Source organism: Ranitomeya imitator, chromosome 4 (assembly GCF_032444005.1).
Source record: "Ranitomeya imitator isolate aRanImi1 chromosome 4, aRanImi1.pri, whole genome shotgun sequence".
NCBI classification, from domain to species: Eukaryota; Metazoa; Chordata; class Amphibia; order Anura; family Dendrobatidae; genus Ranitomeya; species Ranitomeya imitator.
Window position 1 is genome coordinate 646,458,235 of NC_091285.1, and position 27,932 is coordinate 646,486,166.

At 44.4% G+C, this 27,932-nt stretch overlaps 1 protein-coding gene across 1 annotated transcript in view; it reads right to left on the reverse strand.

Moving 5' to 3' along the window:
• Positions 1 to 360: 360 nt before the first annotated feature.
• Positions 361 to 27,932, reverse strand: part of DMTN (dematin actin binding protein) — a 59,429-nt gene continuing 31,857 nt past the window's right edge. The window contains 16 exon segments of the mRNA XM_069766997.1: positions 361 to 1,468; positions 4,826 to 4,906; positions 6,654 to 6,766; positions 6,769 to 6,813; positions 7,586 to 7,634; positions 7,733 to 7,770; positions 8,447 to 8,552; positions 8,633 to 8,736; positions 8,819 to 8,959; positions 9,042 to 9,098; positions 9,339 to 9,450; positions 11,998 to 12,042; positions 14,739 to 14,894; positions 15,166 to 15,240; positions 19,490 to 19,548; positions 27,617 to 27,667. Coding sequence (XP_069623098.1) covers positions 1,355 to 1,468; positions 4,826 to 4,906; positions 6,654 to 6,766; positions 6,769 to 6,813; positions 7,586 to 7,634; positions 7,733 to 7,770; positions 8,447 to 8,552; positions 8,633 to 8,736; positions 8,819 to 8,959; positions 9,042 to 9,098; positions 9,339 to 9,450; positions 11,998 to 12,042; positions 14,739 to 14,894; positions 15,166 to 15,240; positions 19,490 to 19,507 — 1,254 coding nt within the window. The 5' untranslated portion in view covers positions 19,508 to 19,548; positions 27,617 to 27,667 and the 3' untranslated portion in view covers positions 361 to 1,354.

Consider the following 27,932-nt stretch of genomic DNA (forward strand, 5'->3'; position numbering starts at 1 on the left):
ATACAAGCAGTTTTAGGTTACATCTCCTATAATTCTTTTTAGATCGAACCGTGCTGAGCTTTCTAACAAGTCTCACACCAGAGATGGATTCAGATCTACACTGCTCAGTACTGTTGTATAATTTCCTTTATGCTACTTCTAGCTGTGTATAGAAGACATCATAGCAGCTAGTCTTCACCAACCAACTTGGAAACAGAGACCACAGAGGGGAAAACTTGTAAAAAAAAAAAAATGTTTACGCCGATGACATCACTTTCTGTTCTCAAATTTAGTGTTCACCATTGACATCAAGGATCGATCTTATGGAAATGTACATGGAGCTCATACAATACCTAAACCTGTGTAATAATACCCGAGCCACAATATTCAGTAACCTTTAATAATTATAATAATATTAATTATACATCAGAAGCCAGAAATTTTGAAAAAGAGAAAGCTTTAACACCAAGAGTGGACACAGGACACGTATGTAGAAGGTCGAAGTCATGAGTGAAAGAAAAGGGTCAGGAGAAGAGTAGTGGAAAAGCGAATAGTTGTGTGGACGAGTAGAGAAGTTTAGGAAATACCGGAGTGACGGGGTTGAGAGTACGTGTGACGCGGTATGGGATGGAACGGGGAGGTGAATGGTATGACACACAGATGTACCAAAAAAGTCAGCATATCACAAACCACACACAGCAGAAGAGAGGGGTCAAAATCTGCCATTTTTTGGGAGAGAGATAAGTGTCAGGTTGTCCTGAAGAAGAACATGGGAATGCGGTAAACTGAAAGCACTCACCCATATTGCACACACACAGCGCTGGCAGCATATAATGCCGGGGTAGTAGCACCTCCGCCCCCCTACTCACTAAATTGTAATTATTGGTTTGAGGTTTATTATGGGGGGTGAATGCTGTAATATGTGCAAACAAAAGACCCTAGAAGCTATGTGCAATCTGATATGTCCATAAATAAGTGTGAATGTCGCCTAATACAGAAGGGTTATCAGAATAGGTTCTGCTATCCGGTGTGTGAGGACTTGTCTACATAGGGTTGTGTTGAGGATACGTCGTCTGCCGGAGATTATTGTACTTGTGGTCCTTCACACAGACTAGTGGAATAGATCGGCATTGCATAATTAGGGGGTGTCTAATGTATATCTTCATTTTGGTCCTACAGGAATCTGAGGTGTCCTAAGTAATGGGGAGGTGGTGGGTTCTCGATTGACATGGGATGATTGACATGTTTAGGTGGGTTCTCTGGCCCCGCGAGGTCACTCCTATCAGACATGCTGGTCACACTCTGTAGAGTCCATCTCCTCGGGTCACCCCATGTACCCCGCTCTTCCCTGGTGGTGACGGCGCAGTTGTCGCCCCTAGAAGAGGAGCAGTTTCCGCTTGAGCTCATTTCTTCTCCACAATGGCATCCTTACAAACTCATCCAATGTCATGGAGAAGACCCGCTGAAAGTCCTCAGGGGAGAGATATCTCTGTGGAGAAGAACAAATAAAAAAATTGTATTAGCGCCCTATGGAATAGGTGACATTGTAGTATCCACGGCATAATTACCAATCGGCCATAACAAAAAAACAAACACCAGCCTAATACCCTCCTGCCACCAAAATAACTCTTGACCCTTCAAGACATGGGGCGTGCGTCATCATTTGTGATTTGTCACTTATTTTGTCTTCTGGAATTTGCTGGTGTTTTTCTGCTCCAAATGATTATTTATATAGCACCATTGATTCCATGGTGCTGTACATGAGAAGGGGTTACATTAAAAATTACAGATATCACTTACAGTAAACAAACGAACAATGACAGACTGATACAGAGGGGCGAGGACCCTGCCCTTGCGAGCTTACATTCTACAGGATGGTGGGGAAGGAGACAGTAGGTTGAGGGTCCGGTAGTCGTGAGGAGGCAGCGGGGTTATTGCAGGCTGTAGGCTTTCCTGAAGAGGTGGGTTTTCATGTTCCAAGACCACAAAGAACAAAAAGACAGCGCCACAATGGATGGTGAAAAAATAATATCTTACATTTATTCTGCCTCCTGTAGCGACATTTCGGTCAACAGACCCGTAGAAGCGCCGGTGCAGGCGCGAAACGGCTGTTGTCCTCTCCCCCGCTCACCTCCTTCATTCTGTTTCCCCCGTGCCGTGAAGATGGTCTCACACTTACTTGAATAAAGAGGTAAAGCCCGCTTTACAGGATCGGTGAGTGTTGCCGCGTCTTTCTTCATTTTCAGACCTTTATCAAGCACCGTCAGCTTGATGAAGGTCTGTTGACTGAAACGTCGCTACAGGAGACAGAATAAATGTAAGCTCTTATTTTTTCACCATCCGTTGTGGCGCTGTCTTTTTGTTCTTTGTGGTCTTGGTACTGTAACCCGGATGGGCTCCCTGGTTTTGGACGTGCGCCCTTGTGTCCGCTGAGACCTTCAATCTATAAAGAAAAGGGTGCGGTTTTGACTTTCTTTTGTTTTGACTCTGAGCGTTTTCAGGTTCCGTCTGAAGGATCTGAATGTGGTTGATAGTCGGACGTGTTGGGGCAAAGAATTCCAGAGGATGGGGGATATTCAGGAGAAGTCTTGGAGGCGGTTGGGTAAGGAGCGGATAAGTGTGGAGGAGAGGAGGTCTTGGGAGGACCGGAGATTACGTGAGGGAATATACCGGAAGATTAGTTCAGAGATATATGGAGGAAACAGGTTATGGATGGCTTTGTAGGTCAGTATTAGTAGTTTGAACTGGATACGCTGAGGGAATGGGAGCCAGTGAAGAGATTTGCAGAGGGGGGGAAGTGAAGGAGTAGCGAGGAGAGAGATGAATTTGTCGGGCAGCTAAGGATGGACTGGAGAGGTGCAAGGGTGTTAGCAGGGAGGCCACAGAAAAGGATGTTGCAGTAGTCAAGGCAGGAGATAATGAGGGCATGCACAAGCATTTTAGTAGATTGACGGTTGAGGAAAGGACGGATTCTGGAGATATTTCTGAGCTGGAGGCGACAGGAGGTGGAAAGAGCTTGGACGTGCAGTTTGAAGGACAGAGTCCAGGGTTACTCCGAGGCAGCGGACTTTCCGGTACAGGGGAAAGCATGATGTCATTGATTGCGATAGGTCAGGTAAGGAAGATCTATGAGATGGAGGAAAGATGATGAGTTCAGATTTTTCCACATTGAGTCTGAGGAAGCGAGAGGAGAAGAAGGAGGATATGGCTGATAGACACTCCGGGATTCTGGACAGCAGAGAGGTGACATCTGGGCCAGAGAGGTAGATCTGAGTGTCATCAGCATAGAGGTGGTACTGGAAGCCAAGTGTATAGATTGAGAAGAGTAGGGGTCCTAGAACAGAGCCTTGGGGGACTCCAGCAGAGAGAGGGTGGGATGAGGAAGTAGTGTGGGAGTGGGAGACGCTGAATGCCGGTTGGAAAGGTATGAGAAGATCCAGGATAGGGCGAGGTCTTTGAATTGATTGAGGTTCACAAATTTGTCACAAAAAGAAAAATTAAAAGCGTTTTTAAAGTCGTCTGTTTTTTTGTTTGACTTTTTTTTTATCCCGAAAACTCCCAAATCCCATAAAATGTCATCAACATTCACCAAACTGATAATTTCCCCCGAAACATTACTCCAGAGAGGGGAGGAAATGGGAGTGAGATGCGTCCCGGGACATTTGGTGAAAGTTGCATTTCAAGAATCTGTCTAAAACTTCTCAATAAGGAAAGTTGTTGAGGGGAAAAAAAAAGGAACAAACAAACAAAAAAAAAGTGTTGCAAAACAAAAAGTATAATAATAAAAGTTACTCTGTCCTTAGGAGCCACCGCACACAACTCAGGGGACACCAAGTTCATTGCAACAAGCAAACGTTTTCTAGTCAGTTCGTGTTCATCAGATGGCAACATGTGGAATTTGGCACAACACTTCTGGTTCCTTCCTTCCTTAGCACAATACATCTTGAACCTTACCATTCGTTCCTCCTGGACTATGCCTGCTCCCACTGGCTCCCTCAGCCCCAGAGATTTCATAACCAGTTCCGCAGTGTATCCTGAATCCATTACCTTCACACGGTTCCACGTCCATCTTCTGTGCGCCAAAGGACCAGATGCGCCCTTTAGCCCTTATGCCGGACCTTGAGCTCCTGATGTTACCGGAATATCCGCACACCAGAAGAGGACGTCATCGTAAGAAGATGAGAGGCCCCGGACCGCGACGCCCATTGAATCGGACCGCCCGCCCAGGTGAGTATAATCTAACCTTTTTATCTCATCTTTTAGGATTCATCGGGGGCTTATCTACAGCATTACAGACTGCTGTAGATAAGCCCCTGATACCGGTGGGCTTAGCTCACCGTTGATTTTGGGGGTGACAGGTTCCCGTTAACAGTATGATTAGTATGTACTAACCATGGTCCACATCATATGTCCTATCCTTATACTTAGCACCAACATATCCTGCCATGTTCCATGCATATTTCACATTACTGTAATAACAGTACTTATACTACCCCATATCACAGACTGGTTACAATGTACAATATATATATATATATATATATATATATATATATATATATATATATATATATATATATATATAAAACATTGGTGTCTTCAGGGGTAGGAACACAATAGCCCACCACTCCTACAATTGATTGGGCTGAGATTTGGGGGGATCGGAGACACATTTTCACGTGCACTTGCCCATTTTTCCTGCCTCCAACACATCAACTTCAAGAGCTACCTAGTCACTTGCCACCTAAGTTATCCCTCTTTTACAGGTGGCATTATTTTAAGGTTATGGCTGATGGATGTGTGGTATTACATATACTCCAGAGGAACAAACCCATTTTCTCCTTACCTCTAGCTGAGTCTTATCCACCCCAGGAGGTAGTTTCTGGCGCCCCCTATTTGTTACTATTAACATTTCATAAGGAAATATCTGCGAAAGAAAAATTGGAAAAATAAAATATTAGTTAGAAATAAATTTCTCTTAGGCCAAATTCAGACATTGAGGATTTGCGGTGTAGATTCTGTGAACAGTACAAATAAATGGGTTTTTTTTCAAAATCACAGTCACACATTGCACGAAAAAAAACCACAGCAAAAACGCTGTGAATTTTAGGAACCGCAGCTTTAAAAAAAAAAAAAATCCAACAAAAAACGCACTGTGTGAATGAGATTTTAGAAATCTCTTTTAATTTTGCTGCTATTGTAAAATGTTTTCTTTTTTTTTTTTTACCTGAAAAAGCTCACAGAAAAAAAAGCTACGTGTGAATAAGCCCTAGGAAAAACTGTTGGTGGAAAGTAGCCAGTGGTCTTATATGTAACGTATTCAGTAAGAGGAATATAGAAAGGACTTCCCACCCTAAATAAAGCCTAAATATTCCAAGTTTCTGTTATTTTGGTTTACCAGACCATTTTACCGTCTGACATGATTTTCAAGAGAAATCCACGTTTTTTTTTTAATGATGTTTTCAGATCTGTTTCCTAATCAGTTTTACCATGTTTTTTTTGTTGTTGTTGTTTCCATCTTTTCAGTTGTCATGTTTGGATGGGATTTCAAGCAGAATCCACATCAAAGAAGTCACGGGTCACTTCGTGTGTTTGGAGGCAGGCAGTTTTTTTCTGGGTTTTCTCGTGTTTTTTTCCCTAGCCTTTATTATTATTATTATTATTATTACTATTATTATTATTATTTAAATTTTTAAAAAAAAGCAAAATTGATGGCAAAATGGCCAAAAAAACATCCGGTTGTCTTCTGGACATCGTTTGAGATTTCCCATTAAGGCTACTTTCACACTAGCGTCGCATTCGGCCCGTCGCAGAACGTCGAGCCGAGATTCCGATGCTAGCGTTTGATGCGTCACACAACAGGTGCAGCGGATGCATTTCTTCGGCGAATCCGCTGCCCCATTGTGAGGTGCGGGGAGGTGGGGGCGGAGTTCCGGCTGCGCATGCGCGGTCAGAAATAGCGGTCCGTCGGCAGCAAAAAACGTTATGTTTAACGTTTTTGCTCCCGACGGTCTGCCACAACACGGCGCAACCGTCGCACGACGTTTGCGACGTGTGTCAGTACGTCGCAATGCGTCGGTAATGTTACTCTATGGGGCAAAAACGCATCCTGCAAACAACTTTGCAGGATGCGTTTTTTCCCCTAAATGACGCATTGCGACGTATTCAAAACAACGCCAGTGTGAAAGTAGCCTAACCTGTATTGCAAAATTGAGCGTCATCTCAGCAGAAAACACCAGAGGAATGGACATGTGTCTCCTTTTAACTTCTTGTCGTTTTTAGAAACGTGAAGTGGTTAAAAGACGCTTATGTTCATTCTTTTGAAAGTTTTTGATAGGTTTCGCTGGTGGTTTCCGCCTGAAAAAGACGTTGTGTGCACATAGCCACTGTTACGTCAAAGGTTGTGATCACAATGAGGCCTTTGCCATGGTTTTGGTGCTGATTATGTGCCAAAATTCAGGCTTCCCTTTTATTTGAATGGCAAAACAAACAGAGTATGTTTACATGGAATCTTTTTATGTGGATTTAGAAGTGGATCCGCTTTAAAGTCCACATTGATAATCACTTCACTTACCATATGAATACTTTTTGATGTGGATTTTGAAGCAGATCAGCGTCAAAATTTAGGTGAAAAACTCCATGAGAACATATCCTAATTATTCTTCATTACATACCTTCTGCTCCAGCATGCTGGGGAGAGAGTTTCCCCGATCCATCCTGGTCCTCTGCCCTTCACCGTTCTGCAGGACATAGAAGACATTTCTGGATGCACTGGGTCCTGACCATGTGAATCCATCTTCCCCATCCCTTCCCTATGAACGCTTACCTGAAACCCTGAAAAACAAGAAGTAATTATTTAGCCCAAAATATTCATTATTATTAAAAAATATTACTAATAATACAGGGTGTGACCTAAGTAAGACTGGTGTAGTCTCTAACATGTCAAGGGAAAGCCAAGGAGGTAAAAAAAAGAGAGTCCGCCGGCTCCAAAATCCAAACTAAGCACCAATCCTTGTAGGGCACCTTGTGCTGAGAGGAGCCATGATTTAATTATAAATTTTCTCGTTTTAAAAAAAGTATATATATTTTTTTCATATGCAAATGTCGCTAAGCAGGGGAGGGACTTCACAGGAGCCATCTGCTTGGCAACCAAGTCTAATGGAGACCCCAGAGACCCTGTAAAAACAAATTATCACCTAACTATGGGATTAATGATATGTAGATCAGTGGACGTCCGACCTCTGTGCCCACACTGATCAGTGGAGCAGGGCACTTTTACTTTAGAATAGCGGGCAGTGCACACGATTGACCACTGCTTCATTCAATCCCTATAGTGGTGCGACAGCTGCCCTTTTTCCAGAAGCCCCCTAGAGAACAAATGGAGCGGAGTTGGGCATCCAACCTGACGCGCCATTTTGTAATGGATAAAAGTGCGCTATCAAGGAATAAAATCCCTATTCGATGCGGCTCCCAGCAGTCAGACCCCAACCGATCAGTACTCCTGTTTTCACAGCACAGCTCCTTTAATGGTGGTAACGTACGAGACCATGGATGGTGGTCTCTGGAGATTTAGGAATATACAGATTGCAAAGCATTTCCTCCTAACCTGTGCTCTCCCTCTGCCGGTCCGGGTGATGAAATTCTGCAGACTGCAGCTAAAGACGGAGAACATCATAGTTATTACATAGCGCAGCGGCCATGGGTAGCAATCGGTATAGAAGCATATTGAGCAGACAGTGCCGTAAACACCTACCCTCGATAAGCTGCTCCTTCCATATCCAGAGTGAATGGCTGTGGAGAAAGAGCACTGACATGTCAGAAAACACATAGTAGATCCTGGACCTCCAGCTTTATTTATTGGGTGGGGTGGAATTGGGAAGAAAAGGACTAGTTAGCTATAGGGGCTTCATGAAGTCACAAAATGGCCTTGGTCCCTGAGGGTACCGTAGGCTCCCTGTACCACAAAGAACACCAGTATAAATGGCGCATAGTAGGTGGGAGCCATGTTAGGATGCCCATACTGATTCACGGGACCATTCGACTATGTTATGTATAAGGGTGTCCTGACTCCTGATGGCAGATAATGGAAGGAAGAAGGGTCCACTGAGGGCTCGTGTACACAACCGATTATAGAAGACTAGTGCTATCCATGATATTCTATGGGGCTGTGCACATGTCCGATTTTTTTTTTCCTCTGACTGAGTGGTCTGAGGAAAAAATCAGAGGCATGTCCCATTCTGAAATGAGTGTCAAAATCGTCAATGCAAGTCTATGGGTCCATGAAAAACATTGGCCCGTACTCGGATGATACTCAGTTGTGGTCAGATTTTCACGGACTGACAGAATGGAGAAGGCGAAGAAACTTTTTTCTTCTCTCCACCTCCAAGAAAAACCAATGCCACTCTGATCAAAGACTGATGAGACTATCTGGACTGTTTTTCTCGTCTGCGCCTACCCTGATACTTACGTGTGTAGATTGGAGTCCGGTCCGGCAGAGAACGAGTTTTTCTTCGCGGGGTCCCTCCCTTCTGCATTTCTTCTTTTAGGATGAGTCTTCCTAGGTTAGACTGGATCTATACGGTGAAAGGTAATCGGTGTGAATGTGTTCCTTGGTGATTTATACATTAGTTTTTTATAAAATACCGTGCTTTACCTTGGTCAGCTCCACTACGTGCCGTTCTTTCAGTTCTCTCACCTCCTCACTTTCCTCACCCTCCTCGTCTCCTTTGGATTCCCTGCGGTGTCGTCTCTCTGACTCTAAAGAAAGAATAGGTGGCGTTAGGCGGCATGTCCTCGTCTTGGGGCTTGCAGCTCATGCCGAATGGCTGATCGCGCTCACCTACGACGGCCAAGGAAGGAGGACATGGCCAGTAATCGGTTTCGATCTTCGCTGGCTGATTTGGGTCTGGAGGCTTCGCAGCTGGGAATTTAGAGGACTCTACTATGGGGTCATCGGATGGTCTGTGGGAGAGCGCCGATTCTAGAAGAAGAGTATTAAAATCAAGGCTGAGATGAGAGGTAAGTGCCAGAGGGTACCGGCATGGTCAGTGGGGTCTTCTCACCTCTCTGCCTGTAGATTGGTGGCTTCTTGTAGAGATTTGGCTCAGCCTGAGAAATCTCTGAAGAAACAGAGCACAGAGTGAGTGGCACATGGGAAAACGTGGTAAGTGATGTAACATAGTAACATAGTAACATAGTTAGTAAGGCCGAAAAAAGACATTTGTCCATCCAGTTCAGCCTATATTCCATCATAATAAATACCCAGATCTACGTCCTTCTACAGAACCTAATAATTGTATGATACAATATTGTTCTGCTCCAGATGTGAAATCCATGGTACCACAAAACCTCAATTTTACCTGGGCAGTGGAAATGTTGCAGTCCTCCTCTGGGAGAATTGGTTCCTCCACGGGTACCTGGTGGAGTTGAGCCACTTACTATAGACTTGTTGTCTGCCCAGAGTGCAGTGACCTGTGTAAAAAGAAACCGTAAGTAAGACCATTATAAAGTGCCCATAACTGCTTGTTTGGCCAAAAACTACCATATTCCACCGGGACCTTCCATCCCCCTCCCCCCACACATGCACATTCAGTTTGCCGGGGGGAATCATTGAAAAGAGGGGAGTAACCCGTTGTCAGATACCTCTACTGGTGATGTATCTTCCATGGGATCAAAAATTGATTGGGCATTGAAATTCAACATGCCCAATCCTTCTTTCTTCCAACCTCATTTGTTGGAAATAAGCATAATTTAGTCGGCCAGCCCCATCAAAATCAGTGTGAACGCCCAATTTTGCTCTAATGTATAAGGTGGACGTAACCTAATACAACTTAAACATCATACATGTACGCCATTGTAAATATATGGTACGGGTTTATTGCTCCTGAATTCTGGACACTGTGGAGAACACAGAAGCCAATTATTATCGCTAATGTGAAAAAAATGTTAGGGAAAATAATTAAAATAAAATTCAGAAAAATAAACAAAACTTAAGCCACCCACCCCAACATGCAGACTGGCATTTCTCAACAACATCGTTCAGCCGACAGCCGTACCCGCCTGTGTCCACCAATGAGTGCATGAGCTTGTGGGAACACTGAGGGGCTACCTGCACACTTGTGCATGCATTTTTCCCTGCAGGCGGGACGTAGTGCAATGTGTGAACGCAGCCAAATCACGTAACCTGAGACTTTACATATCATACACTATTCAAAAAATAAAGGGAACACTAAAATACCACATCCTAGATATCATTGAATGAAATATTCCAGTTGTAAATCTATATTCATTGCATAGTGGAATGTGTTGAGAATTATAAAACATTAAAATGATCAATGTAAATGAAAATTAATCTCCCACGGAGGTCTGGATTTGGAATGATACTCAAAATCAAAGTGGAAAATCAAATTACAGGCTGATCCAACTTCAGTGGAAATGCCTCAAGACAAGGAAATGATGCTCAGTAGTGTGTGTGGCCTCCACGTGCCTGTATGACCTCTCTACAATACCTGGGCATGCTCCTGATGAGGCTGCGAATGTTCTCCTGAAAGATCTCTTCCCAGACATGGATTAAAAGGACACTCAACTCCTGGACAGTCTGTGGTGCAACATGGCATTGGTGGATAGAACGAGACATGATGTCCCAGATGTGCTTGGTTGGATTCAGGTCTGGGGAATGCACAGGCCAGTCCATAGCATCAATGCCTTCATCATGCAGGAACTGCTGCTGACACACTTCAGCAACATGAGGCCTAGCATTGTCATGCATCAAAAGGAACCCAGGGCACCAGCATATAGTCTCACAAGGGGTCTGAGGATCTCATCTCGGTACCTAATGGCAGTCAGGCTACCTCTGGCGAGCACATGGGCTGTGCGGCCCTCCAAAGAAATGCCACCCCACACCATTACTGACCCACTGCCAAACCAGTCATGCTGGAGGATGTTGCAGGCAGCAGATCACTCTCCACAGCGTCTTCAGACTCACATGTGCTCAGTGTGAACCTGCGGTAATCTGTGACGAGCACAATGTCGAATCTGCCAATCTTGGTGTTCTCTAGCAAATGCAAATCGCCCTGCACGGTGTAGGGCTGTAAGCACCAAACCCACTTGTCGACGTTGGCCCTCATACTACCCTCATAGAGTCTGTTTCTGACAGTTTGAGCAGACACATGGAGGTAATTTTTGCAGGGCTCTGGCAATGCTCCTCCTGTTCCTCCTTGCACAAATGTAGCTGTCCTGCTGCTGGGTTGTTGCCCTTTTATGCCCCCCTCCACGTCTGCTGACAGACACAGTTACCCTTCTTGCCACAGCTCGCATTGATGTGCCATCCTGGATGAGCTGAACTACCTTTTGTGGGTTGTAGACAACGCCTCATGCTACTGTACCTCTAGGGTGAGAGGAATGACAAAATGCAAAAGTGACCAAAACAACAGCCAAAAAGGATGAGAACAGAGAAATGGTCAGTGTTCACCCTCTGCAGAATTACTCTATTATAGGGGTGTCTAGCTAATTGCCTATCAGCTCTACCTGTTGTCTGTTCGATTTGCACAACAAAATTGATTCACAGTCGGTGTTGCTTCATAACTGGACAGAAGTGATTGACTTGGAATTACATTGTGTTGTTTAAGTGTTCCCTTAATTTTTTTTGTGCACTGTAGATCAAAAAGTCCAAAATAAAGAAGGAAGCCCATTCTAATGCTCTATGTTACAATAAATTTATAAATTAAAACAAAGAAAAATCTACTTATGATATACCGTACATTACTCTAAATAAATGTTTTAAAAAAATGTATAAAAAGTTAGTACATGCGGCCTTATATGTCACAAAAATACAGCAAAAAAAAAATTATTTTGGTAGACAAAGAATTTAAATAAAAGTTAGGACCATGACATCATCAAGTGAGCAAAATCACAAAAATGTGTCTGGTATTTTAGGACCAAAACTCTAGTTAAAGGGGTCGAAAAAAACTCACCTGCTCACGCCCCCTACCATAACCCTACAAATGTTTAGCTGTTTACCTCGGGTGATGGAGGTGGAGATATTGACTTGGGTGACAGCGATCGCTGGAAAACAAACAAGTGTACTCTGTGAATCTTTTTTGCACCATTGAACATCATCTTGACCATGAACTATAGGAGGTGTTAAAAGTGTCCTATCATATCAGATAAGTCATCAATTTTATAGCGGTGGGGCTCCGACACCCAGCCCCACAACTGATCAGCTGTTTCCAGCTAATATGAACATGCACAGCCCTGTGTATACTGTGTTTCGCTGTATTTGCTTCATCTGGGGTTTCAATCTGAAAAGTCTTGTGCTTATCTGAAGTGGTAACAGGAAGAAAGACAAACAGAGGCCAATATATTATACTTTGGGTCTGTTTGCGTAATAACTCTGTCAGGGGCACATCTGAATATAGTTTTTCAGCCACTGCCACAGAAGCCTTAGACGGAAACATTAATGCACTGCCAAATGTAGTGTGAACAGGCCCTAATGGACGGTTTAGTATCCTGCTGCCATTTACTTCAAAAGAAGCTGAGCTACAGTACTCGAAAACGGACACCATGCAGTGTATGGAACTGTGCTGTTATGGCTCTCTACACTATGTGTATATGGCTGCTGAGACAGCAGCAAACATCATCTGGTGGGATTGCCATGTACCGGACCCCCACTGATTTGATATGGATGACCTAGGTGTGGGACAAGCCCTTGAAGTGTGAAATATGCATCAAGGAAAACCTACCCATCCAACAGGTTCTTCACCTCTACTATTTTTGTAAATATCTGCAGAATATCGTATTTAAAAGGGACACTATACCTATTTATTACTGCTAAAAGTATATAAGAGAGGAATCAGGTCTGAAACAAATGGGTGGAGTCAGACTGAGGACCGTGAGAAGTAGGAGGGGCAAATGTCTGGTGTCCTGTGACACATTGAATAATTGTTCCTTAGCTTTGCAATATGAGGCAAAATATGATCAATGGTAAAAAGTGTTTTAAAGGGGTTCTCCACCAATAGAGAAAAATGTGTCACTATAAATAATTTTCAAAACGCCATTAATTAGCAAATTACACTTATTTTGTTTAAGGAGGTAATCACTATAGTACATTAAAATGGCCGCTGTCTTGTTAAACTGACAGAAAACTTCTAAAAGGACCAATGCCTGTGAAAATGGGCAGTAGGAAGCCCGTCGACTCAATTCATGTGTTTGAAGATGTGTTCCCAGTGGATAGTAAGTGGTAAGAAGAGGCTGCTCACATTGCTGTCCACCCTGTCTATCTGATCTAATACTGGAGATACCAGCTATGCTGAGGTAGGAAGAGGCTGCTCACACTGCTGTCCACAATGTCTTTCTGATCTAATACTTGACATACCAGGGGTACTGAGGTAAGAAGAGGCTGCTCACACTGCTGTCCTCCCTGTCTATCTGATCTAATACTGGAGATACCAGGGGTGCTGAAGTAAGAAGAGGCTGCTCACATTATTCTTCACCCTGTCTATCTGATCTAATACTGGAGATAGCAGAGGTGCTAATGTCAGGAGAGGCCTCTCACACTGCAGATTACCCTTCCTATCTGATCTAATACTGGAGATACCAGGGGTGCTGAGGTAGGAAGAGGCTGCTCACACTGCTGTCCACCCTGTCTATCTGATCTAATACTGGGGATACTACGGGTGCTGAGGTAAGAAGAGGCTGCTCACACTGCTGTCCAGCCTGTCTATCTGATCTAATACTGGGGATATCAGGGGTGCTGAGGTAAGAAGAGGCTGCTCACACTGCTGTCCACCCTGTCTATCTGATCTAATACTGGAGATACCAGAGGTGCTGAGGTAAGAAGAGGCTGCTCACACTGCTGTCCACCCTGTCTATCTGAGGGCGGCACGGTGGCTCAGTGGATAGCACTGCAGCCTTGCAGCGCTGGAGTCCTGGGTTCAAACCCCACCAAGGACAACATCTGCAAAGAGTTTGTATGTTCTCTCCGTGTTTGCGTGGGTTTCCTCCGGGCACTCCGGTTTCCTCCCACATTCCAAAGACATACTGATAGGGAATTTAGATTGTGAGCCCTATCGGGGACAGTGATGATAATGTGTGCAAAATGTAAAGCGCTGCGGAATATGTTAGCGCTATATAAAAATAAAGATTATTATTATTATTATTATCTAATACTGGGGATACTACGGGTGCTGAGGTAAGGAGAGGCTTCTCACACTGCAGATTACCCTGTCTATCTGATCTAATACTGGAGATACTATGGGTGCTGAGGTAAGAAGAGGCTGCTCACACTGCTGTCCACCCTGTCTATCTGATATAATACTGAAGATTCCAGACGTGTTGAAGTAAGAAGAGGCTGCTCACACTGCTGTCCACCCTGTCTACCTAATCTAAAAATAGAGATACCACGGGTGTTGAGGTAAGAAGAGGCTGCTCACACTGCTGTCCACACTGCTTTTCTGAATCCTGAGCAACTGCTGATACCTGTATATAATCCTTCCTACATACTGTCATGCTATCATCTGGTCACAGCAGCCACTCAGGTCATTTCCCTAAACAAAATAAGTTATTTGCGACTTAAAGGTACAATATTAAGGAATTTAGTTCTAATGACATTTATAAAAGTTTTTTTCTACTTGAATATGACTACAACAAGAGGGATTTCTTGTTTGTATTTGTATTTATCTATTTCTGTGGGGAGGGGGTTGTAATTTTTTTTATATACTATTGATCTATACTGTCTAGTTTTATATATATGTGTCCATTACCTCTCGGCTCCGCAGGGTCTCAGTATTCTCCAGAAGGGTGTATGTGAAATGTGGTTCATAGATCATTAGATCTGGACGCTCTATATCCAGTATAGCTTTATCGCGCGGGAGAGCAGCAAGGTCCTTGTAACCCAGGACGCGACTGTCCATCCGAGCCTGAAAAGAGATATATGAATATGGGAATAACAGTAAAAGGCATAGTAGCCATTAAAGTGAATCCGTCCCATATATAATCAATAAGTATGATCTCATTCAATATCATTAATGTAATTTTTGCATTATGATTGAGCCTTGTGTGAATACAATCCCTTTACCTTTTGACCCATTTATCTTTATGTCTAAAGCCCATTAGGAAATAAAATAAATGAACATTTGCAAATATAGAGACATGCACTAAATAGGGTAAATGAACGGGGGCATTACTTACAGTGATAGTAGAGGGGGAGCCTGGTACAGTGGACCCTCTAGACGAGGTGACACTTCCAGGAGTCGTAAGAGGGACCTGTTAACAGAACAATTATCATACATGGATGAAACTTCCAAAATCAGGCTCCTGCGACCAGAAGCGGTGTCACGCTTTATCTGGTCCAAGGGCCACATTAAAATGTCATGGGGTACAGAGACCCTTATGGCATAGAGACATATAGTAGGTAAGGGGATGAACAGTGAAACAGCCAAGATTCAGAAGTCCCAAATACAAAGAGGAATCAAGCCACCATAATTCTCCCTGAGATGGATCTTCCACCTTTCAAACATTTACCAAAATTTGGCTAAGTGTTCCATAATGTCCTGACAAAGGGGAGACCTGACGAACTCTTAGAGTTGGGAAATCTCGATCATTTATTGCGTTTTGATGTCTATGGGAGGCAAAGGTGATGTAACCAAGGGGGTGGAGGAAAGTCATTGAGAGGGTGTGGCCCCAAAAATTTGGGCAAAAAACTAATGGAAGTGAACCTTAAAATATTGGCAAGTATGTATTTAGCTTAGCAATCACCGTTTTAGCTAAACAGTCTCTTTAAAGTGAATCTATCATGATGAAAATGGAATAAGACGGCAGGATATTATGGAGCAGGAGAAGCTGATCAGATTGATAGAGATATTTTGGAAAAGATTCAGTCAAACTTTCATTATATTTACTAAAATCCCTGGTGATTGTATGCACAGGAGTCCAGTGGGCGGGCCTACTAATGATTGACAGCCTTCCCTTATGACTGTATAGGCAGAGACAGCTGTCGATCGTTAGTAGGACCGCCCACTGGACTCTTACGTACAAACACCAGGGATTTCAATGACTAAAATACAAGTTATACTGAATCTTTTCCCACAATTTAATCTATTATTCTGCTCAGCTTCATTTTCTCTATGCCGGACTGTCATCAGATCAGACTGGATGTACAACGTGACAGGTTCCCTTTAAGATGCCAGTCACATGATGTCTCCATAATGGTGCCGTCTATCATACTCGCCAACAGTCCCGATTTTCCCGGGGCAATCCTGTCTAGAACGTCTTGAATTTTGGGCCAAAGTAACTTAAAAATGGAGCGTTGTTTTCATGTAAAGCATTACAGTCCAAACTCACTCGCCGTATGAGCTGCGTACATCCCTGATGTGATTATCCCCCACTATAACCTCCCGTCTGTGCGTCTCCGGACATGTCATTTCCAGGAATAATAATATGGAACATGTGCCATGAGAGCGCGGGATGTGCACTGTACTTCCATCAATAAGGAACTTACATAGCCCCAGTGAGTCTAGTGGTAAACATATCTAGGGTATCATTTAGAGGGGCGTCTTGTATCTTAAAGTTCCTAGCACCCTAGGGAGAGCTAAACGATCTCCTCAATCATCTGCCTTGTACTGATGTTTCTTGTCAAAGCCATGCACTATGCAGTGCTCACGATTGGTTTGTCCATCATCCTAGATAAACCATTCACCCTAGCCCACCAGGGATGTACCCAGAAATCCCAATAATGCTCTAGAGTTTTGTGATTGACCCTTGACCAAACTAAATCACTAGGGATGTATCCAGAAATCCCGGGAATGCTCTATAGCCAGGATGTCAAACTCAATCACATAGAGGGCCAAAATTAAAAGCTTGAAAAAAGCCGTAGGCCATTCTTGATATTTATTTTAAAAAAATGTCTGCAATTGGGGAAGTTGTTCCTTATTATCAAATATAACATTGAACCTTTTCATATCAAAACAAACTTAAAGGGGTTGTCCCATGGACAAAGTACATCTTAGAATAAAATATATATAAAAAATATGTTATGTAAGAGCAGTAAAAAGCATATGGCCCAATGGCCTAATTTAAATATGTAATACGGCTACGTTCACATTTGCGTTGTGCGCCGCTGCGTCGGCGACGCAACGCACAACGCAAATAAAAACGCACCAAAACGCACGCAAAAACGCTGCGTTTTGCGACGCATGCGTCCTTTTTTGCCGAAGTTTGGACACAAGAAAAATGCAACTTGTTGCGTTTTCTGCGCCCGACGCTTGCGGCAAAAAAAACGCATGCGTCGCACAACGCAGCACAACGCATGTCCATGCGTCCCCCATGTTAAATATAGGGGCGCATGACGCATGCGTCGCCGCTGCGTCGCCCGACGCAAACGCGCAAAACGCTAATGTGAACGTAGCCTAACAAAGGATAAAAAACCTTGAATAATACAGATAAAGTATGATGCAAAAAAAGTGCCCCCAAACACAATAAGATACCCCCACAGTGAATTCTTCCACATGAACAGTGTGATGACCCTACTGTACCCCCTCCCTCAATCCCCCCAGCAAAGTATGGTGACCCCATCACAGTATGATTCCCAAACTGTAATTCTCACACAGCCCTTTACACAGTATAATGGACCCCACGTAGTACTATATACAGTATAATGGGCCCTGAGTTGCCTTCTATACAGTATAATGGACCCCACATAGTCCTCCACACAGAATAATAGGTCCCACATAGTCCTCCATACAGTATAATGGGCCCACATAGTGCTCCATACAGTATAATGGACCCCACAAAGTGCTCCATGCAGTATAATGGACCCCACATAGTGCTCCATACAATATAATGGCCTCACATAGTGCTCCATACAGTATAATGGCCTCACATAGTGCTCCATACAGTATAATGGTTCCCATATAGTCCTCCATACAGTATAATCGCCCCACATAGTGCTTCATACAGTATAATGGGTCCCACATAGTCCTCGATACAGTATAATGGCCCCACATAGTGTTCCATACAGTATAATGGACCCCACAAAGTGCTCCATGCAGTATAATGGACCCCACAAACTGCTCCATGCAGTATAATGGACCACACATTGTGCTCAATATGGTATAATGGGGCCCTGTGTTGTCCTGTATACAGAATAATGGGCCCCACATAGTCCTCTTCACAGTATAATAGGTCTCACATAGTCCTCCATACAGTATAATGGCCCCACATAGTGCTCCATACAGTATAATGGACCCCACATAGTGCTCTATACAGTATAATGGGGCCCTGCATTGTCCTCAATACAGAATAATGGGCCCCATATTTAAAAAAAAAAAATGCTCACCTCTTCATTCCCCCGCTGCTCTGGTCTCAGTGACAAGTGCTCTTAACCTCTTTACTGCTTGGTACAGCGGGTACGTTGTAATAGGTCATCGCGTCCGCTGTTCTGAGACGTCAGATGCAGAGGGATAATGATGGCGGATGGAGCGGCAGCTGACGCTTTCAACTGTGTCTCCATCCAAGATGCCAATACAGTTGAAAGTGCAATGTGATACCACATGGGGGGCCCACCCAGCAGGCATCATGGGCCAAATATACTAATCCTGGAGGTCAGATTTGGCCCGTGAGCCAGAGTTGACCTGTAACCGCACTAGACCACTTGGTAAGAATTATTTACTATCATGGTCTACCATAGTTATAACCACTTTAAACCTCAAATAAAGTTAGTGATTAACACTTTGACATCTCTAGACTGCCAGGAACAATACCAGAATACTCTCACAACAAAATATCACTTGGAAACATGGTTGATTATTAGTAGGAAAAGACCATATGGTCTGATTAGGCCTCCACTAGAAAATATCTGCCAGCTGATTTCTGTCTAAAGTTTAGGGTCTCAATCTGGAGTTTTCAACCTGTGGCCGGGCTTTATTGAAGACTTTTATTTTTACTATATACTGTCTGCAATACTAAAGTTTAGCATTATATAGTACAAAATCGCCCAGAAATTAGCATTTTAATTAAGATGAAAATGAGGCATAGTGCTATGGGTGTGACAGAGCACTTCCAAGTTACTGCCTCCCCATCTTGTTTCCCTGCCCAGCACCAGCCTCTTTCGCTTGATTGATAGCACACTGGGTGATGTGAGGAGTCAGGCAAGGAAATCAGAGAGTAGGCTATCAATTACGGTAAAGGGGCTGGTACTGGGCAGTGAAACAACCAAGGAGGGCCGAAGATGGGAAGTGCTTTTTCACGCCCAGAGCACTTAATGCATTATTTGTATATGAATTAAAACACTGATTTCTGAGGAAAGCAGCAACAGATAGAAGATGTAAAGGTGTGGATAGATCTACATTTCAAAGACCTGCATACCCATATATACGGTGTGGGATTTGGGGGGGAGGGGGTGATCATATTTACAGATTCCCTTTAAACCTCATATAAAACAAAATCATGATGTAGAATTTGTATTTGTAGACCTGTCTTCTGCCATGTCAGTATAGTACGGACTCATTGATGTTACCTTATGAAACTTTTCCATTCAGCTGTTGAGTTTCAGTGTTGTGTGTGTATACCGGAGATCTAGAGGTGAGAAAGAACAGGATTCATTCACAGGACTCGTTCATTGTGTGAACTGTTTCATATATTTCATTTACTTCCCGTCGCTGGATGCAGTAGTCATGGAGCTGGTGCACATTTATTTGGTACAACAGAGGGTATCAACATTGCGTGAGTAATTATTCGGAGGTTACCCTGGATTATATAGTGATAATCTGGATTAATGCTTGGTTATTAGAACAATGATTTCTGGAGTAATGATCTTCAGGATTGACAGTCAAGAATTGGGTCACATTTAACAAGGGCATTACAAATGGCGGTAGACACCACATTTTATACATGTATATGTACCCAGTCGTAAGCCCACCAGGAGACGGCAATGCCATCTCTGATGCCATGATAATTGGTCATGGCATTCACTATTATTTCATGACTCCGTCATCCCACTGAATGATGTGACTGCAATAAAAATCACATTTCCTAGTAGTTTTGGTTACGGTAATGCTGCTCCCACCTGAGGAATCACAGTTCCTTTTTTGTGGCACAACTAGCATTACTTAACTCTCCACAGCACTTTGCAGACATTGTCATCATGGTCCTCTGTGGGGATCACAATCTAAATTATATATGTTTCTAAGTGTGGGAAGAAACCCACGCAAACACTTTAGAGGTAAGTCCATTGTTTGACAAAATATAGCAGGATAAATTTCAAGTTGATTTTGTATGGCTCCCGAAGGATGGTATAAATCCATGGTCTTGACCGTGGTCTGTCTCTATAAGGATGGCTCTAAAAGGATAACTGCAGAAATTTGCCAGAACTGAGCCAAAAGTGAACAGAAGGTACGACTAACCACTGTTAATAAATGTACTAAATTTATTTCCCTTTCCGCCACACTTACTCATCATGCGCTCTAACAGTTTTGGCTCCATTACTCCTCACTCTCCTTTGCTATACCCAAACCCCAGCACCCTTTAGCCAAGTAATAATCTCTCTTTCCCTCCTGCCTCCCCATCTGACCTCCTCCGCTGACTTGCTCCTTAACCTTAGATCTCTCCTAATAAAACACAAAACAAGCCGCCCACTCTCCTTCTCCCACCTGCTGTCTCTCTCTGCTTCTCACTGCTTGCAACATATCTCCCAATCCTGGACCCCCACAGCTCATACCACCCATTATTACCCCCTTCTATCGCTCCCAACCCAACTTAAACACCTAAAATCTTGCCCACCTCAAATGTGTGCCCTTGATGCCCACCACCCTGCTCCCTCTCTCTGGATCACTCTGGAATGCCCGCTCCGTCTGCCATAAACTGCATGTGATTCACGACCTCTTTACCTCTCATAATCTTTCATTCCTGGGCCTCACTGAAACATGGCTGACACCCTCTGACACAGCCTCCCCTGCTGCGCTATGTTACGGCGGCCTCCACTTCCCCCACACTCCTCGCCCTGGCAACAGACATGGTGGAGGAGTGGGCCTTCTCCTTTCTTCCAACTGTACCTTTAACCCAATTCCACCTCTACCCTCCCTTATCATCCCCTCTTTTGAAGTCCACTCTGTCCGCATCTACTCTCCCTCCAGCCTCCAAGTGGCCATCATATACCGACCTCCAGGCCCGACCACTACCTTTATTGACCATTTCTCCACCTGGCTCCTTCATTTTCTGTCTGCTGACATTCCCACCATCATCATGGGTGACTTCAACATCCCCATTGACACTCACCAGTCAGCAGGCTCCAAACTCCTGTCCCTTTTTTAATCTTTTGGACTTACTCAGTGGTCCTTCTCAGTCACCTACACAGACGGACACACATTAGACCTGGTCTTCACCTGTTTCTGCTCCCTATCTAACTTCACAACCTCCCCTCTTCCTCTGTCTGACCACCATCTACTCACTTTCTCATCACGGTCCTCCACACCTGTCACCCATGTCCAGCAACATGCGCCCCAACGCAGAAACCTTGCACATCTAGACCCTCGCACACTCTCTGACTCTATTCAGCCATTGTCCTCCATAGCTTCACTCCACGACACACACACTGCCACTAGTTTCTACAATGCCACTCTGGCATCAGCCATCGACTCGGTCACCCTTGTCATGCATAGCAGAGTGCGATAAATCAATAGACAACCTTGGAACAATAACATCACTAAAAAGCTTCGGCAAGTATCCAGAATTGCAGAACGGCGCTGGAAAAAAACGCATTCGCAAGATGATTTCACTGCACTCAAACAAGCAACAATCACATTGAACCCCTTTGAATGCCAGACCAATGCCCTAACCCTATAACTTCCCTCTCCAAAATCACTGAAGGACAGCCTGCTCATCTCTCCTAATCACACCTCACCACTTGTGCACTTGACCCCATCCCACCTCCTCCCCAACCTCTCCACTACACTAATCCCATCCCTACCCCATCTCTTCAATCTATCACTAACTTCTGGAACCTTCCCCTCTGCTTTCAAACATGCCACAATCACACCTTCTTAGGGCTAGCGGAACGCACCAAATGTTAAGATAGATTAAGGTGCGTTCGCAGCCCGGGGTCCACAGTGCAGAGATGGAACCTGCTGCCAAGTAATGACGGACTATATGGCAGTACAATGTGAATACACACACGGGTTAACTTCACCCTGTGTGAAGGAAGCGAACCCTGTTAAGTCACAGGGCCGTGGTACCGCACACAAGAGCGCAAGCAAGGAGTCACCGAGCTCAGTCCCAAGACTTGGGATCCGAGTCCGTCTAGACTACTTGCGCTCGACACCGCTAATGGGGTGTCAGCGTAACCAAAATAATAATTAAAGATGCACAAGAGTGCATGCGGTGCCACACTGGCGGACGCCACTAACCACCCAGGCTTGGGTCAGGAAAGCGCTGTGAAAGCGCACGGCGCCGCACTGGCGGTCACAGCAATTAGACGCTGTATGGTGTGTAACGTGCTGATGGCTAAGTCGGGCGCTAGATAGCAATCATCCACCTTCCGCGAACAGTCATCCAATAGGGAGGGGAATATTAATTAATGACTTTCACTCACAACACACACACACGTTTACAAATGTACACTTGCGCATGGCCATGCGGTCATGCGAGGCTTATATAGCTGCAGCACGTTCAGGACCTTCCAATAAAGGACCAATGGGAAGCTGCCACAGAAGTTTAGCACCTTCAAGACCTTCCTGGAGGACCAATGGGAACCGCTGCAGCATCTGAGCTTGTGACCCTCGATCTCCAACGGGAGATCTCACCCTGGGCATGCTCAGAAGGGAAAAAGCAGGACTTAGTCCCAAAAGCAACTGCTCGCCGCTGCCCAGCACTGACTTCAATGGCAGAAGCAGGAAAAGCAGCAGTAATCCTATGCACAGAGTGAGACTGAGCAAGACGCTGGGAACGACGTCTCCGCTGAGCAGACTCTACTGCGGCTGGAGAAGAATGGGAGACCACAGCAGAGATGGTTCGAAATTCCCCCTGTGCAGAGGTGGGAACTCGAGACCTAACACACCTATTCTCAAAAAGCCTTCCCTTGACCCAAGCGCTATGTCCAGCTACCGCCCCATATCTTTGGTCTTATTTGCTTCCAAACTACTTGAGCAGCACGTCCATGCTGAACTTTCCTCTCACCTTGCATCTAACTCTCTCTTCGACAACCTACAACCTGGCTTCCTTCCCCACCATTCCACTGAGACTGCTCTGACCAAACTTACGAACGACTTACAGCCAAAGCTAACAGACAATTCTCTATACTCCTTCTAGACCTGTCCTCTGCCTTCGACACAGTTGACCACTGCTTCCTACTACAGATCCTCTCTTTGGTGTCAAAGACCTTGCCCTATCCTGGATCTCCTCATACCTCACCAACCGCACATTTAGCATTTCCTACTCCCATACTAACTCTTCATCTCGCCCCTCTCTGTTGGTGTCCCTCAAGGCTCTGTTCTAGGACCCCTTCTCTTCTCAATCTATACCCTTGGCCTGGGACAATTCATAAAGTTCTATGGCTTCCAGTACCATCTATATGCCAATGACACTCAGATCTACTTATCTGGCCCAGATGTCACCTCTCTGCTCTCCAGAATCCCAGAGTGTCTATCAGCCATATCCTCCTTCTTCTCCTCTCGCTTCCTCAAACTCAATGTGGACAAAACCAAACTAGTTATCTTTCCTCCATCTCGCAAACCTTCCCTACCTGATCTATCTATAACAATAAATGAAATCACACTTTCCCCCGTCCCAGTAATCCGCTGCCTCGGAATGACCCTTGACTCTGCCCTGTTCTTTAAACTGCACATCCAAGCTCTCGCCATCTCCTGTCGCCTCCAGCTCAAAAATATTTCCAGAATCCGTCATTTCCTCAACCCTCACTCTACCAAAATGTTTGTGCATGCCCTAATCATCTCCCGCCTCGACTACTGCAACATCCTCCTTTGTGGCCTACCTTCTAACGCTGTCGCACCCCTCCAGTCCATCCTTAACTCTGCTGCCTGACTAATTAATCTCTCTCCTCGCTACACTCCTGCTTCCCCTCTTTGCAAATCCCTTCACTGGCACCCAATTTCTCAGCATATCCAGTTTACACTACTAACACTGACCTACAAAGCCATCCATAACCTTTATCCTCCGTATATTTCCGAACTAATCTCTCAGTATCTTCCCTCACGTAATCTCTGGTCCTCCCAAGACCTCCTTCTCTTCTCCATGCTTATTCGCTCCTCACTCAATCGCCTCCAAGACTTCTCCGGAATATCCCCATCATCTGGAATTCTGTGCCCCAACACGTCCGGTTGTCCACCACATTTGGATCTTTCAAACGGAACATGAAAACCCATCTCTTCAAAGAAGCTTACAACCTCCAATGATCACACGACCACCTCAACACCATTGGAGCTACTGCAACCCTCGACCTACTGTCTCCTTCCCCATAATCCTGTAGAATGTAAGCCCGCAAGGGCAGGGTCCTCTCCCCTCTGTATCAGTCTGTCATTGTTAGTTTTGTTTACTGTAAGTGATATTTGTATTTTGATGTAACACCGTCTCATGTACAGCACCATGGAATTAATGGTGCTATGTAAATAAATAATAATAATATCCAAATGGCCCATGGCAGAAAAAAGATTCCCCACCCTTGGTGTAAGCCCAGCCTCAACATTTCAGGTTGGTGGTGTGTACTCGTCCTCATCGTTTAAGGCTGGTCATGTGTACTCGTCCTCATCATTTCAGGCTGGTCATGTGGACTCGTCCTCATCATTTCAAGCTAGTCATGTGGACTCGTCCTCATCATTTCAGGCTGGTCATGTGTACTCGTCCTCATCATTTCAGACTGGACATGTGTACTCGTCCTCATCATTTCAGGCTGGTGGTGTGGATTCGTCCTCATCATTTCATGTTGGGGTGTGGACTCGTCCTCATCATTTCAGGCTGGTTGTGTGGACTCGTCCTCATCATTTCAGGCTGGTGGTGTGGACTCGTCCTCATCATTTCAGGCTGGTGGTGTGGACTTGTCCTCATCATTTCAGGTTGGTCATGTGAACTCATCCTCATCATTTCAGGCTGATGGTGTGCACTCGTCCTCAATTTCAGGCTTGTGGTGTGGACTCGTCCTCATCATTTCAGGTTGGTCATGTGAACTCATCCTCATCATTTCAGGCTGATGGTGTGGACTCGTCCTCCTAATTTCAGGCTGATGATGTGGACTCGTTCTCATCATTTCAGGCTGATTATGTGGACTTATCCTCATCATTTCAGGCTGGTGGTGTGTACTCGTTCTCATCATTTCAGACAGGTGATATGGACCCATCCTCATCATTTCAGGCTGGTGATATGGATCTATCCTCATCATTTCAAGCTTGTGGTGTGGATACTAGAAAACTTTTTGACAGTGAGGGTGATTAATGAGTGGAACAGGCTGCCATGAGAAGTGGTGAGTTCTCCTTTAATGGAAGTCTTCAAACAGAGGCTGGACAGACATTTGTCTGGGATGGTTTAGTGAATCCTGCATTGAGCAGGGGGTTGGACACAATGACCCTAGAGATCCCTTCCAACTCTAACGTTCTATGATTCTATGACCCATCCTCATAATCTCTGACAGTTGGTGGGGACCCATACTCATCATTTCAGGCTGGTGATGTGGACCCATTCTAATCATTTCAGACAGTTGGTGGGGAGCCATTCTCAATATCTCAAGCTGGTAATGTGGACCTATTAACATTTCATGCTGGTGGTGTAGACCCATCCTCATCACTTAAAAGGAACTTGCCAGTGGATTCATGTTGCCAGAACTATGAGCAGCATGAATCAAACACTGACTAGTCCGAAGCAGGTCCCAGGTGGTTTCTCCATGACCTACTTCCCTAGACTGACAATTTTTCCCTACACACAAACGCATAGGAAAGACCTGATAGTCATGGGGAGAAGCCAGGGAGAGTCCACTGGGAACCTGTCTCGGAATAGGCCTCTTTCACACTTCCGTTTTTTACAATCAGTCACAATCCGTCAAAATGTTGAAAAGAAGGATCCTGTGCTGCTTGTTAAAAATGCATGCACTGGGTGTGTTTTTTTTACGGATCCGTCGAGGATATGTGCACATGTTGTGTATGCCTCTTCGCTGCGTTGTTCTGCTGTGAAAACGCATACATCACACAACCCATGTTAAAAATAATAAAAAAAATTAAAAAATCGTGATATAATTACCTTCCGGCGTCCCCTGCAGCCTTCCTGTGGCCCTCGCAGCCTTCCCGATGCTCGCGATGCTGCCGGCAGCTCCCGCTCCCAGTAATATCTTGCGAGACAATGACCTATGATGACTGCTACATCATCAGGTCATTTCGCCAGGCTTCACTGGGAACGGGAGCTGCCGAGAGCATCGCGAGCATCGGGAAGGCTGCGGGGGACGCCGGAAGGTAAGAATATCACGATTTTTATTTTTTTATTATTTTTAACGTTATATCTTTTTAGTATTGATGCTGCATAGGCAGCATCAATAGTAAAAAGAGAGAGCGAGAGAGAATTTCCCTGACGGGAAATTCTTCTGCGCATGCTCAGTTTCAAAAAGACAGCATCCATCGCTGGATTCCTGCTTTTGATAGTCAGCGACGGTCACTGAGCGATTTTCCGACGTACACAAAAAATGTTTCTATGTGTGTTGTCTCCGCCCGACGGACAGCAATTTTACGATGGATCCAGCGCACGACGGATGAAACGGAAGGCTATCCGTCACAATCCGTCGCTAATACAAGTCTATGAGAAAAAAACGGATCCAGCAGAAACATTTGCTGGATCCGTTTTTTTCACAAAACGATGCATTAGGACAGAAAAAGAAAGACGGAAGTGTGAAAGAGGCCATAGTCATCTGCATACTCCCCTGGACAACTTTTCAAAGTATATCTTCTGGTCGTGGTTGAAGGATATTGACTTTGGAGTTTTTCTTACATGTATTTTAAATAAAAGGCAATAATGTCATCTGACAGCAGTGTAACCCTTATCTCTCTTCTTCAGAACTACAGTATATTCTAAGCTCATTTATGACCACTTGAAAGTTGAAATTGGCTTTGGTCATAAACCAGCTAAGATGTTTGAGGAGGAAACATAAGGGTTACACTGCTTTCAGATGAACTCTGCTATGCACTGTTATACCAATGGTTGAAAATTATCTATAGCTTTGCTTTTTAACAAAAATTATACAGATTAAAGTAAAAAAAGGCACCCAAAGGTGTTCATATCCTTTAAGTAATGGAGATATTTTTAGTCACCTCAAAAAAGCAGAGATTTCCAGAGATAATCAGGTTATCTAGGCCCATCTCTCATCGAATATTGGTTGCCAGAACTCAATTACGGGACGTCATCATAGACCAGTTCCGACGGTTTGATAACCAATCTATTTTATTGACTGACCGTCAACTTTCCAAGCTGTCACCCCCTTTGGACCTGCATCACGCACATTTTGTGGCTACAACCTCCATCTATTTTGAAGTAATTCTGTGACTCTGTGACTAGACAACTGAGACCAGGAGGTTATCCAAAACACGTAGGTTCTACTTTTGGTTTTGGCCCCAAAATACAAAATTCTGACCAAAATATGAGTTTGACACTTAGTTCTTACCAGATAGTGTGTCGCTCTGCATCACGTGTCCTCCTAAGTTCAACTTTGGCTCTGCTCGAGAGAAAGAGAAAAAGGCACGTTTCAACAAATGTAGAAAATAAGTAACAAAGTATTCTGAAATTTGACCTAAATTAGAGCTACATCTGCAATTGAATGATAATTCACGTTATTTGGGTGATCATACTATGGACTGTACTATGGTACATAAACCTTCGAGTGGTATGTGCAGCCATATTGTGGCACCCATAGATTTCACTGGTGATCTACTGTACGGCTAGGTTCAGAAGAAGGTATTTTCGGTCAGTGGGCACATCAG